The following is a 14,574-nucleotide window of genomic DNA, read 5'->3' on the forward strand; positions in this document are numbered from 1 at the left end:
GAACACGAGACCACCACCAGATTAGCTAGCTAATGTCTTACTCATTGAGCCACCATGGCTCCCCAGGTTAATGAAGACAGGTGTCTGTTATAATTTAATGATTGAAACAAAAACTCACACAAAGAATACCAATTAACTCATTTTTATAATTTTAATGTGTTAGAATAAAACACAAATATACATAAGATATGTAGTGATTTCAACATAGAAATATGTATGGAGTTTATTTCTTCAAACAAGATAACGATATAATAACAATGTAGGTTTCACTTTTTTTGATAAAATACATAAAAATTTACATACAAACTAACCAATGTAAAGAGAATATGAATGAATATGATAATAATCAATGGTTGGAGTTGGACGGATTGATTGAAAACTGGATAGATTGAAAAATGTGAACAGCTCTGGATAAATGCACATTAAAGAAACATTTTTATCAATTTTCACAATATCTTCTTCCTCATTTCTGGTTGATATGGATTTCTGCTTTGATTGATGCGGTAATTTTCAATAGCTTTATAATATTTGGTAGATTTTCATAAACAAAGAAAATAAGGTACAGCAAGTTATTTAAAGATAAAAAATATTACAGTATTATTCTATAAAGTATCAGAGCTACAGCTTCAGATTTCTTTTTGAATCCCACAGTAGCATACTTCCTTAAAGATGCATTATGTAAGATTTAGATAAAGAGCGGACTTTTCTTGCTATAATATTTCAAAAACAGATAATGAAGAATTAGTATATTGAAAATTTCTTTCAGATGTAGCGTATATTGTTTATTATCCTAGCAAATGTCCTGGCCAAGTGAGATTTAAGTCTCATTTATACATTTTATCATTTAATTTTAAAATCTCATTCTAATCCATGTAAATCTCAGCCATCTGATGGTCTAGAGGGTTGATTATGGGCTTGTCATGTGAATGAATGTTTAAATAATAGTTTATATAACATTTGAAGCCAAAATAAAGACCTGCAATAGACAGATTTAGCTCTTACATAATGCATCTTTTATTTCCTTTTTTTACAGTATATTCATTTATCATTATGTACAGTCTATACTGAAACTATAAAACAAGTCGATCCTCATCCCCCATACCTCCTCCACCATAATCATCATTTTTTAAATCATTGTCTAATTTATTATCTTCAGCTAAAGCTTGGAAATGCTGAAAGGAAAATATAGGATGAAATTATTACAAATATTCTAAAGATATTGGTAAATTTAATTTAAGTTTTATAATAACAGTAAAGAAAATCATTTTTCTTTACATTGGAACAAGGCCCAGGACATCCGTTTTGAAGTCAGGATTTATAAATAGAAGACAGAGTGAAAACCTTTTGTCTTATAGAGAGAGAGAAATGGGGATTAACCTCCACACAACACAAACCAGGTCATTTCGGGACTAACATGTTTTTTTTAACATTTTATTTCAATAATTCGCTTGTGCGTAGGGGTCTTTAGCAGTGGGAGGAAACCGGAGGACCGTGAGAAAACCCATGAGGTTGGACAGGCGACCCTACTCCTTGTCATGTACAACAGGGGATTTGAAACCACACCAGTTGACTCAATGACAGGCCTTTTGATACAGCCATTCGGCCATCCAACCCCCCTTTTGTCTTATAATATAGTTCTGGAGCTGTAATAATCTTGAATAACACCCTTTAGAAAATGCTCATTATTGAACATAGTCAAGGTATTGATATAATGAAATTATACACCAAGTTTCAAAACACTCCCTCAATTACAATCAAGAGTTATCCTATCCCAAATCATCGTCAATCAAATTGCTTATTTCTGTTTAACCAAAGTGGAAAAAGATCCCTGAACTCAGTCAAGACATTCTCCTAACAAATATCTACACCAGGTTTGAACATTTAAATTTATTTAGGAATAGACCTATAGTGTTCTAAACAGTATGATAGACCAATAGACTAACTCATTTTAGACGGGGGTCAATAATATATGTAAAAACAACTTACTTGAGAATTTCTAAATTCAGAATACAGAGTGAATAAAACATGCAGAGCTTGAATTTTCTCATTTCTCTGAGGTGAGTTTTTATAGATGGGAATATCTAAGAGACCTGTAAAAAAATAAATAAAAAACATAAACCAGTAATCAGAATTTCCTTCAAACATATAATCACAATATAACATGCCAAAATTAAGCTCTGTCGGTCATTATCACATATGTTATAGAACTGGTTAAACACATTCCAAATATAAATATTAACACAGAGATCATAGCTACGATAGATGCGTAATGAAAATTTCAAGAAAGGGAAGTGACGAACGCAAAAGAAAAACATGAGTTGTCCTTCTATATAATTGACTGAAGTGACAAGTGATAACAGATACACAGGGGAACTTCTGCTGACTAATTATTCCTTTGAAGACCAAAAGTACTTAGGTGAGACAGCGAGAGGATGGATATCTGATAATTCAAAAAAGTAATTGAATGTCACTAGATAAGGGAAAAACAAGAAAAATAGAAATAGTCCATACATTCCCTGTTTTTATTCATTCTATACCTCATAAAAACATGCCAATGCACGGACTTTTTCTATTTTTCTCTTATCTAGTGACAGTCAATTACTGACACCAATATTGGTTAATCCAGCACTGTTGTGACAAGTGCCTTATATCCTGGCTTCATAATAATCTAGATATAGAGAATATCTAGTTGTCACAGTTCGAGAACAATTGAACAGAGTTATAATCCAATAATTAAAATGTGAGCTACCAAGAAAAAATAAATAATTATAAAAAAAAAAACTAACCACAAATTATTTCTACATATTGCCCAAGATCACAATCCAGCTCAGCAGATGGTAAGCCAATCTAAAATATAAAAAAAAAAACAACAATCAAAATAGGTTAACAACATTGAAAATTAAACTTAAATTTGTCTCGTTCAGTAAATTAATGCCTGAACTCAATCTGAATCAAGTTCTGAATTCAAACAATTACAAGCCTTGACTAAAAGGAAGAATATAAAAGCATATATTCCACTCTGATAAAACATCTTTACATTTGTATATTTTTGTATAAACTCATCACAATAATTTAATCATATTCAGTTCAAATTTGTTTTTATCTAATTTATTACCTCTTTCAGTAAATCTTCAAATTCTGGTGGCCATTCCTGCATTAATGTGTCAATATCAGGCATATTTCTGTCGACAAAAACAAAGATGGTTGATGAATGTTAATGATGGTGATGTACAGTTTATATAATAGTAGTCATCAGATTGACTTTGTACTAAAAAAACTAACAGATAATATTTCTCTCATATCACACTACATGGTGTGAAATGAAATGAAATGAATTGGGGTTTAACGTCCTACTGTTCTGCTCCGAACTGGGCTAATGAAGACAGGCATACGCTATGAAGTGAAAATTTAGCTTGGACAGCTGCAACATGGCCTACTCTTATATCGAATTTAAACTGTCAAGGGATCTTTTATGTGAACGCCAACATGTACATGGGACCTCGGTTTTGAATCCCATCCGAACGACTAGACAGCAGTCCTTGTCAGGCCCTCTGTCCCTGCATGGTGTATGCCCTGTCTTCATTAGCCTGGTTGGTGAAGAGAAGTAGAAGAAACTCCATTTCATTTCATACTTAACGATTTGATACATGAAACCAAGACTAAAGGCCCTCTTGATAAAGAGAGGGAGAGAAACGGAGTTAATCATCCACTTGACATAAACTAGGTAATTTTGGGACTAACATATGGTACAAGTTTATTTCAATCATTTGCTTGTGTCTAGGGGTCTTTAGCAGTTGGAGGAAACCAAAGAACACAGTGGTTAGGCAGGCAAACCAAATTATTCCACCTGACTCAATGACTGTGCAGACCTTAAGATCTAAAGCACAGGCGTTAAATCTCACGACCACCTTTTGAAATAAATATGTTATTAAATTCTATTTTAACATAATAATATATTTAATCAACAGATAATCAAAATCTCTACTCATAATTTGAAAGTACAAATCATTTCATTTTAAAAAGGGAATAATCTATGAGAATCTGTGAAATTATACTTACTTAGAATAATGTACATTGGGTGGAGGTTTTGATCGATGTAAATCACGAATACTTTCAATCCAATTCTCAACATGTTTGGGATTTTTTTCGGCATTATCTAAGCTTTTTACAATCTGAAATTTAAAACATTAAAAATATTGATTCAAAAGAGAGAGAGAGAGAGAGAGAGAGAGAGCGAGAGAGAGAGAGATGGGGTTTAACGTCCACTCGACACAAACTAGGTCATTTCGGGATCAACACATGGTTCAATTTTATTTCAATAATTGGCTTGCGCGTAGGGGTCTTTAGCAGTGGGAGGAAACCGGAGGACCCGGAGAAAACCCACGAGGGTGGAAAGGTGACCCTACTCCTTGTCACATACAACCGGGGAATCAAAACCCCGCCAGTTGAATCAATGACAGACTGTATGATACAGCGCAACGTGCACGTGCTAACCATTCAGCCATCCAACCCCCCCTTGATTCAAAAGTCTGTCTGGTTTGTGTTGTTTTCCAAAAAGCAATAAAAACACAATCTGAGTCCCCCTGTTTCGAAATTTTTATTGTATTATTTGTAACCATCTCACATAAACTAAATAATATCTATATGAAAAAACACAAATGAAAAAATGTTCCAAGTCATTTTGCCTTTGTATTTTGTTTTTTTTTCAGAATAAAGTTCCAAGTTTTTCCTTAAAGTCTGACATCTTGTTTTGCAAAATATGTCTTCAATAAGTATTATTGGTCTATATTATATAACACAAAAATCAGCTTATTTACACGTAAACATTTCTCAACTTACCAACTGCTTAGCCATGGTTTGTTTGGATATGGCCCGAAGTTGAAGGTCAAGGACAGTAGGGTCAGATTGTTTAGCGCAGGGTTCATCAAGTACAGTGAGACCCAAGGTATCTGGTTTACCATCTGGTCGACTTATCTACAAAATATAAAAGACAATTTTACTGATACACTATGCCATGAATATGCCAATTAGATCTATAAAATAAAACATAATTTTACTGATGCAACCATAAATTATTCAATTACAAATACACTGGTTCAATATGTCATGAATATACAAATTAGATCTAATTTTATTTCCAAGAGACACAAAGAACACTCAAGTCATCAACAGAATTCACCCATGTATACCAAACATTAACTTAAATTTTGTATCCATGTGGCTTGGAGATAAGGGCGCCTACTCAACCTTGTGGGTTTACTCCGGGTACTGTGCTAAGATAATAAAAATATGACTTGTCAACGATATAACCTTAGGTCGAAGCGGACATTAAAAAGAACGAACAACAACAACAGGATGGGTGGACGGAGCCTATTTCAGCATATGCCCCTTAATTTCTGATCTATATAATGCAGATCTAATCTTAATAAGACAGAGCCGTTATCACAAAATGAAATGAAATGGGGTTTAATGTCTTACTGTTCTGCTCCGACTGGGCTAATGAAGACGGGCATAAGCCATACAGTGTGCTATGAGGGAAATTTTGCCTGGGCAGTGCCAATATGGCTTACCCTTATATCGAATTCCAACTGCCAAGGGATCTTTTACATGCACGCCAATGTATGCATTGGACCTCGGTTCTGCACCACTGACAAGGGGGGAATCAAGCCGGAAAATCCATTGTCACAAATAATACACAGACATCATTAATAAATAAAGTGACTTACTTTTAAGAAAGCATCAATATCCCCAACAGCAGGTATAAAATCTGGTATAAATGGTTTCAGTTTATGTTCTAATTCAATTGATTGTGGTGTATACCTAAAATATCAAATATTGTATTTGAATTCTAAAATATCAAATATTATATTTTAATTCTAAAATAATCAAATATTGAATTTTAATTCTAAAATAAATAAATATTGTATTTGAATTCTACAATAATCAAATATTGTATTTGAATTCTATTGATTATGGTGTGTATCTATGGTGCGCCAAAGATTGGGACTACATGTGCAAATCTTGGGTTGGACCCCCATGATGATCCCAAGCATCACCTGCATTCCATGCGGTAGCTATTGGTGCGTTTGGGCGTCACATGTAACTGGAAATGTTTCTTCTGTTAGGTTCTATAGTGACTTTTTTCGTAGTCATTTGCATATTTTAGTATTATGCCCCCAAAATCAAATATCCCCTACTTTTTTTGAATAGTATATATTCTTACGCTGTTTTACTCGGCGAATAATATCCGCTGTGACAATATACATCTACTTTATGTCACCCAATTCATTTCGGTGGGAGCAGATATTGAATAAAGCCATTTCACACACACATACGTGTACATTACATGCGCCTCATATATTTATACAATATCCACGAGTGTGTTAATTCTCGTCTTCAACCCGTTATAATTTACTTATTTTGAGTACACTTTCTGAATGATTCCATTCTTTTGTACGTCCAACTTGTCGATTTTCTACTGCATATACATGTACCCTGCAGTCCATGCGAAATGCTATTTTATTTACTGGACATTTGGGCAGGTATTATTCCAACTATTGCTGGACCGAATGAGATTTTACTGGTCCAAAAAAGTTCATACCAAAAATATGCATAAAAAAAGTAATAATGGCCTAAAACTCGAAAAACAACAAACAGTATTTTCATTCTATTGTTACTTAATATTATCTATGATACACGTAAATCATTATTATTTTCTATCAACAATAGCTTGGACTTATAAATAAATTTTTATCGCGCCAATATTTACAATCGTTTTACTGTTCTATAAATAGACCGCGTAAAGAAAATATAATCCCTTAGATGACAATCGAGTCTACCAGAAGCCAATGTTATTAATACAATAAAAGGACTTTCGTTTTAGTCTGGATTAACCTAGCCTACTACTTACTAGACTAGCTCGATATACGGTACTACCTACTCGAGATAAGATTTTGTTTACATTTTAAACAATAGTGAAATTAACACAATAAATTAAACGAGAAGTGCCGTCAGTCAGTGCCAATACGGCGATGAATTAATATTTGTAAGTTGAGTGTCCGTTAACCCGTCCACAAGCAAACCCGTCCACGGTTAAGGTAATACCGGTACTTGACTTGTATATTATTTAATTGATTAGAATAGATCACTTTTACACATTGGTTGTTTATATTGTTTTATTTACCTAATAATCAACTAGCTTGGCTCGCCATCCCGACAGCGATTAGTTCGAGTTCAAATTCTTTATTCCTTTAAGCCAAAGACTCATCAGGTATAACATATAGTACAAACAAATAAATAAATACAATATGTACAAAACAATATAGTTCACCGATGTTTTTGTAATAAAGAACAATAGTATTGTTTGTTGATTAGCGTTATGATTTTAGACAAAATGGTAAGTTCACCAATGTTTTTGTAATAAAGTAGACCCGTATTGTTTGTTAATTGACTTTATCCCATGATTTAAAAAATTGGCGATGGTTAATATTGGCTCAAAAATAATTCCTTAAATTGCGCCGGAGCCCCTTTTAGATTAACTGAATTCGCATAAAAACAACAAAGAGTGGCTACGTGCGATTTTATTCTTTGATCTTGATACACGGGACATTTCTGTTATTCAAACAAATCTGCACTAGAATGACAACATACAAGTTGACAGTTACCATTGGTTTGGGGTTCATGTAGAATAGGCTCTTCTATCGAGCCTACAGTTATTCTTTTCTAAAATAAAACGAGTGCACCACGTTATACATGTACAGTGTGTTAGAAATACGACCGTAGCTGCCTCGCCAACGGTTAACATATCTTGTATTCAACTTAAATAAATTACATTTTTCGTCAACATGCTTACATCGGGATGATATCGGCACTTAAGCGATTCACCGTGTTTCACCGCGAAACACCATAATTCACCGCAAAACACCCTATTTCGCGGTGATTTGGCTAGCTGCCGTTTCGCTAGCGATTCTCCAAGATTCCACCGTGAAATAGAGTGTTTTTCCGCGGTGTAGTAAGGTGATATAAATGTTTTTGAAAAAGTTCAACATTTTGCCAAATTCTCTGTTACCGCAAAGGTGACACAAATAGTAATGCCAAAGTAATATATAAATATTCACATTTCTTTGAGAAATGCAGTGTCGTGAGATTTGACATAGTAACTGTGACAGGCTTCCATAGCCCTTTATGACCAGTGACAGATAAATACCACTTAGGTGACGCAGATGTACACAATATATGGCTGTTGCACTGGATCACTGTGGCATCACAACAGAGTCACCCTACACACTACCTACGACAGGGCATCGCACACTGTGTGAGAAAAACTTACTGATGGTTTAGATTATACAGGGTTAAATTCTTGCATCTTAAAACAACAAGCAATTTGTTGAGGAAATTTGGGAACTTTTTACATACCTTGTAATATACTGAAATAATTCTTTTATTTCAGGACTAACAGGTAAATTATCATATTCAGCTGGATCATATGCTCTGAAATAAATAAACACTAATCTAACTTACCACATATATATATAATAGACGTAAAGGCACCGGAAGGGGATGATGGGGGGGGCTTACAGGACCCTAGAAGGTCCTGCTTAGCAATTGAAAACCTTCGTCTTTTTGGACGATTTTAAAGATACATCCTACAAAAGTATTTATCAGTTTTCCAATAAAAATATAGCAATTTTGATATATATGGAAAGGAAAGACACCTAATCTTACTATAAAAATACTGGATTCCTTGAAAAACACCCAATGAAGCGCACACAGGACAAAAATGATTCGGGCGCTTGATGTACATGCATTTGTTGATAAACTTGATGGTGGATGATAAAAATCACTGAAAATGACCTAGGCAGGGGATAATTGAAAAATTTACTTAGGCTTCAATATTTATGATAAATGGACAACGATTAAAGACGGTATCGTCTTTCATATGCAGTTTATTCTCCTAAGGCTCAGCATCTGTTGATATGAGAGGGATTTGAACCAAATTATTGATAGATTAATTAGTTTGATTATGTTTTTAGTCACAATATATCAACAAATCACACAGATTGTACATGGGAGGGTATCTCTAATGCTTGAAATTTGAAATGCTTCAAATTCTAATCCTTCAACATGTCATTGAACATAATATAATTAGGATAGGTCCTTCCCGGGCCATTTTATCATAAACAAGGATTTTGATGAATTGATTTAATTATATTGATAACATTAGGACAGGGACTTTGATGAATTAAATATAGATGTCTTCTTACCCTTCAACATGGACATCATCTTCATCATCATCCTCTGTACTATCAGATCCTTCTTCATCATCATCATCTTCTGAGTTATATTGTTGCTGTCCTGGTTGTTGTTGTTGTTGTTGTGCTGGTCTAACAGCTGGTGCTTTAGCTACTGTAGGTGTCTAAATCACAAAACACATTAAAGATGCATGAAAGAACTGAAAGTTCCCGCTAATGAAGTCAAATGGGGTTAAACATTCTTAATTTTCTGCACCGACTGAGTTAATAAAGATGGGCATATGCCCTGCAGTGTGCTATGAGAGAAATTTTGTCTGGACAGTGGTGTTAGGGCCTAATCTTATTTTGAATTCCAACTGTCAAGGGATCTTCTACGTGCACGCCAAAATGTATACACACAATCTCAGGTTTTTTGTCAGAACCGACCTGCACTACAAGGGAAAACCACGCTGGTAAATCTTAGGGAACAGCAAATCTCCTGTTTAGTAACCCAGAGCCTTATTTACTCAGTACTGAGTTCCCTAATAGCTGAGCCTTACTTACTGAACTCCTTAATAGCTGAGCCTTACATACTGAACTCCTTAATAGCTGAGCATTACTTACTGAACTCCCTAATAGCTGAGCATTACTTACTGAACTCCCTAATAGCTGAGCCTTACTTACTGAACTCCCTAATAGCACAGCCTTACTTACTGAACTCCCTAATAGCCGAGTCTTACTTACTGAGCTCCCTAATAGCTTAGTCTTACTTACTGAGCTCCCTAATAGCTGAGTCTTACTTACTGAGCTCCCCAATAGCAGAGTCTTACTTACTGAACTCCCTAATAGAAGAACCTTACTTACTGAGCTCCCTAATAGCAGAGAATAGAGTGTTTATGGCAGTAGGAATAGGAGTGTAAACTAAACCTGTTGTTTTAAAAAAAATAAATAAAATAAAACATAATTGTACCTTCATTTCTTCAAAATCATCATCATCATCATCATCATCGTCGGATCCATCACTCAGATCTGATCGAGGAGGAGAATCTCCACGACTCATACCTCTACCTACAATATGAAAGTTGTTATTATTTGAATTATTCATGTATTGTGAAATATACATTTCATTAAGACAATGGGCTGTTTTTGTTATAAAACCATTACTGGGGTATGTCAATTTTCCTTTTTTGTGAGAGTTTCAGTTATATGCTCTTCAGTATTTATCCCATTCAAAATTCCCAAAACACATGGCTTCTCTGTGGGTGTCTGAGAAGGACACCATATTGACTTGAACACTATATTTGCTGCTAAAAACAACATATTTAATTAAATTCACATCTAAAAATACAGCTGTCAGTTAGGGACAGGGTAAAGTTTATATGCTACATAGCACACACTAGGGTCATTATCTAAGCTTATGGTTAATATTATTTTTACTAATCACTTTTAGTATATAACTTTTATTTTTGTACACGTATGTCATAAACAAACAAAAAGTTTTCACTATGAACTATGACTTAATTAACTTGTAGGAAACACCAGGTTGCACTATTCAAAACAATCTGATAAAAACACAGATCCTATTTCGTTTCATTTTTTTATAGTTCAAAATTTCGTTTTACTTGTCTTTACTACACTAGGATCTGGAAGAATTGTTATATAACCCACGTTCTCGATGATGTGAGGGATTAGCTAATGAAACAGTCTGTTATGGTGAGTTTTTGACGTGAGGTGCACGGAACTGTGGGTAACCCACTAGAAACATCAAAACTGATAGGTTAATCGAATGTCTGACGTCATAGGTTCAAAAGTCGCTCGTATGACCTCTGACACGACATTCCACTACAACTGGTCAGATCTTCATGTAGTAGAGGCCATCGAAATTATAAAAAAAAATGAAACAAAAATAGGTATTTTAATCAGATTGTATTCAAAACATAAGAGATACAGAATTTAATTCAATTTGGTATTCGTTATTTGAGGACAACATTTGCATAATGGAATTCGAAATCAAATAGGCCTAATACTAAAATAAACCCATGTAATTAAAGAAAAATTTGTGTTTAAATAAATTGTAGAAATCTGAAAATGCTTCAAAAACCCCTGAACATTCAAATGCTTTTTGAATAATGAGTTGAATAGCAAAATTTCTAAATCTAAAAAATTTATGTGCAATACCGGTACTATAAACTACTAACTTGTACATTGTACATTGTTTTAAAAAAAAAGAAAGAAAAAAAAAGGTTGCCAGGAAACAAAACATACACCCACAGCAGCTAAATCTTCCGTAATTAAAGGAAATTACTGAAATACAATAGGCTTCTTTGCTTCACTAATTGAAATGATGCATATTGCATATAAATTTCATACAGATCAGATGATAACTTTTGTTGTTAGAGCATTCACAAGGTGCAACAAAGTGAAACAAGGGCCATAACTCCAGAAGAAATTGAAATTAAATAGGATTCTTCATCTCACTAATGTAAACTATACATATCAATTTCAAAACAATCAAATAATAAATGTGGTCTTGGAGTGTTTACAAAAAATTGGGGTCGACGGACAGATTGGCAATATACAACCACATTTCCATGTGCGCGTAAAGAAAAACTAACTTAGTTTCTAATGTTCTATTAAAGATGCATTCTGGCTTCAAATGTTATATAAACTATTATTGAGTCTATACATGTAATCAACTCTCTGGACCATTTAAACATCATTCATAAATTTAAAAATTTATTTATAAAATGGATCTTTGCTATAACTTTGCTCTGAATAAAGTAATTTGAATGAGATTTTCAACATATTCACGTTCCATTATCTTTTTTTCAACTATTATAGCAAGAATGTTCAGATCTTTATCTAAATCATACATAATGCATCTTTAATACACAACACATTATGGCTCAGCCACAAATACATACATGCACCATATCAATATGTATTAATTTTTTTCAAACTATACACCGTAAACACTATTTTATGGGAGGAAAGGAACATGCTACGTTTATGTTATCACTATTCAATTTTACAAAAAAAAAATATCAAAAAAGTTATGTAACCAAAGATAGCTATGAATAATTTAAAACAAAATAAACCAAAAGCCTACATGGGCATATTTAGTCTTTTAATTCATTAAACTAATTTAAACTGAATTTTCTAACTCATTATACATGCTTTTATTTACCTGGTTGTTGAAGAGTTTGACGAGCTCTTGCTGTTATCATCAAAAAAACAAATTAATGTTAATTTATCATTATAGCAAAAAGGAGTAATATTGGTAGTTTTTATACTTAAAAAGAAAAGCTACCAAGACTTTATAGGCCTTCACTGGAGTTGCAGTCGCTAAGTTAGTAAGACGTTGGCTCGCTAACCTAGAGTTCCTGTATTTGATTCCAGGGTTGGCCAAGAAAATTAATTATGATTTTTCGCCGTGGTTCCCCATTGTCAAGTAGCAGGACAGAATACCTAGCAATTGACAATGTATAGTTGTTCAGATGGGATGAAAAACTGAGCTCCTGTGTACACATTAGCGTGCACATAAAAGATTCCCTGGAGAGAGTTTACCATGACTTTTTAACGTGGCTCTCCCTCTGGCAAGGGACAATGAATTAAAATACAATAACCATATGCTTGAATTTCATGTGCACAAGATGAGCAGCGCGTTGATACTTGGAGATAATCTTTATAGTTTATAAGTCAGATACCAACCTATTGCCACGGTTATTTTTCGAAATATAACCTGCAGGCTCTACCTTTAGGAATCAAATTTCAAATAACAATCAGGGTTGTTTTTCGAAATAAAACATGCATGTTCTGCCCTCTGAATTCAAATTTTAAATAATAACCCGGAAAGTGGTTGCTATCTACTACATAATGAATACAACTTGCTTAACAATATGTGACAAGTATATTAATGTAGATATTAACAACAACCAGACTACTTATATAAAATGGCTAATTTAGATGGTAAAGTTTCTAAAACATTTAAAATTGTATGAATAGAATATTTCTAGATTGAGATATATTACTAAATATAGTATTAATGCAGTACACAAATTACCTGCAGGATTTGGTACTCTAGGGGTGGGAGAATAAGTACTGGCTATTTCTTCAGAATCCGGTACCTCTAGAGATTCATCATACGGTTGATTCTGATGAATTTTTGCCTGGAAGTAAAGTACAAGATCAGCTTAGTAAGTTAATAAACCCCAATTAAACTTACACATCATCATATCTTTAATTTCTTATAAAAGTGAGATTGCATGGTTTATTGCGACCTGGGTAAAGAATAGTTATTCATCACCAAATTTAGGTATGCATTTCTAGAATATTCGTCCCCTGGGTGGCAAATAACCATAGTAACAGTGCTGCTTTCAGCAAAGCTAAAGATACAGAGTCTGCTATTTTATGTAAAATTTATAATTAGTATTTCATAAAAGTGAAAAATTCTGTATGCTAGCGTCAGGTTTGGCTTATAACTTTGAGTCAACAAATGACGAACAGTGGTAAATTTATTATATATTCTTTGCAAAGTGGCGTATACATACATTACATGTATCCTCTGTAATGAGTCGTAAAAATAGTCCTCAGGCTATTGTTACGACGATACTTTCAGAGCCCTCCATTGGCGAAGTTAAAAACTGAATAGTCGTAAAAAATAGTCCTGTGGCTATTGTTACGACCATCGATTTCTATTACTCCTCTGAATCAATGGATTTCAACTCTACCACAGGCCCGGATCCAGGGGGCCGTGCCCCCCACCCCTCGCCACTACTGCAAACCACTTATGTATGTGGCACTCTGAGTCTGATGATTACCTTTTGCTCCAATGTATGCCACCCCTTGACAAAGTCCTGGATCCGGGCCTGAGCTAAGGCTCTGAAAGCATCGTCGTAACAATAATCTAGACCCAGCCACAATTAGTCCCTTTTACCTAAGCCCTTGTATTTGGACGCGAGTCTCGAACACTGGATAAAAATTAGTCATCACCACGCAAACAATATCACAATATTGATATTATTCACATTATTATTATATTTTCATTTGACATTCGACGAATCGGAATGATTAGTGTCACAACACATTGTTGACATTGGATACCATCCATTTTCTTTAAAACATTGACGTACAATATGTTGTCGAACTGTACTATGTAATCCATATATTGAAAAATTAAATTTTACAATTGTACAAGTGCGGCGATAATTTCATGTGAGAGAATTATATAAAAAATACTTACGGCAGATCTTTCTTCGTCTGAATCGTCAGCCATACTTGATTGGAATTTATCGTTGCATTGTGGGATATGAGACGACACGACGTAGTTTCGTACTTCATTCTA

The 14,574-nt window shown here is 34.0% G+C and overlaps 1 protein-coding gene across 2 annotated transcripts; it reads right to left on the reverse strand.

The window, feature by feature from the left end:
- Positions 1-126: 126 nt before the first annotated feature.
- LOC126830744 (intraflagellar transport protein 46 homolog) lies at positions 127-14,545 on the reverse strand. 2 transcript variants are annotated; one of them, XM_050561140.2, is made up of 13 exons: positions 14,473-14,545; positions 13,294-13,399; positions 12,418-12,447; positions 10,201-10,298; positions 9,264-9,415; positions 8,416-8,490; positions 5,727-5,820; positions 4,840-4,974; positions 4,060-4,172; positions 3,116-3,182; positions 2,787-2,847; positions 1,987-2,090; positions 127-1,172 (listed from the first exon to the last, which is right to left on the reverse strand). In XM_050561140.2, the coding sequence occupies exons 1-13, from the start codon at positions 14,503-14,505 to the stop codon at positions 1,071-1,073; spliced, it is 1,170 nt and encodes a 389-aa protein (XP_050417097.2). In that variant the 5' UTR covers positions 14,506-14,545; the 3' UTR covers positions 127-1,070. The 2 variants fall into 2 exon arrangements, with proteins under 2 accessions (XP_050417097.2, XP_050417098.2); XM_050561141.2 differs by lacking the exon at positions 12,418-12,447.
- Positions 14,546-14,574: the final 29 nt, after the last annotated feature.

Source organism: Patella vulgata, chromosome 8 (genome assembly GCF_932274485.2).
Source record: "Patella vulgata chromosome 8, xgPatVulg1.2, whole genome shotgun sequence".
Classification (NCBI taxonomy): Eukaryota; Metazoa; Mollusca; class Gastropoda; family Patellidae; genus Patella; species Patella vulgata.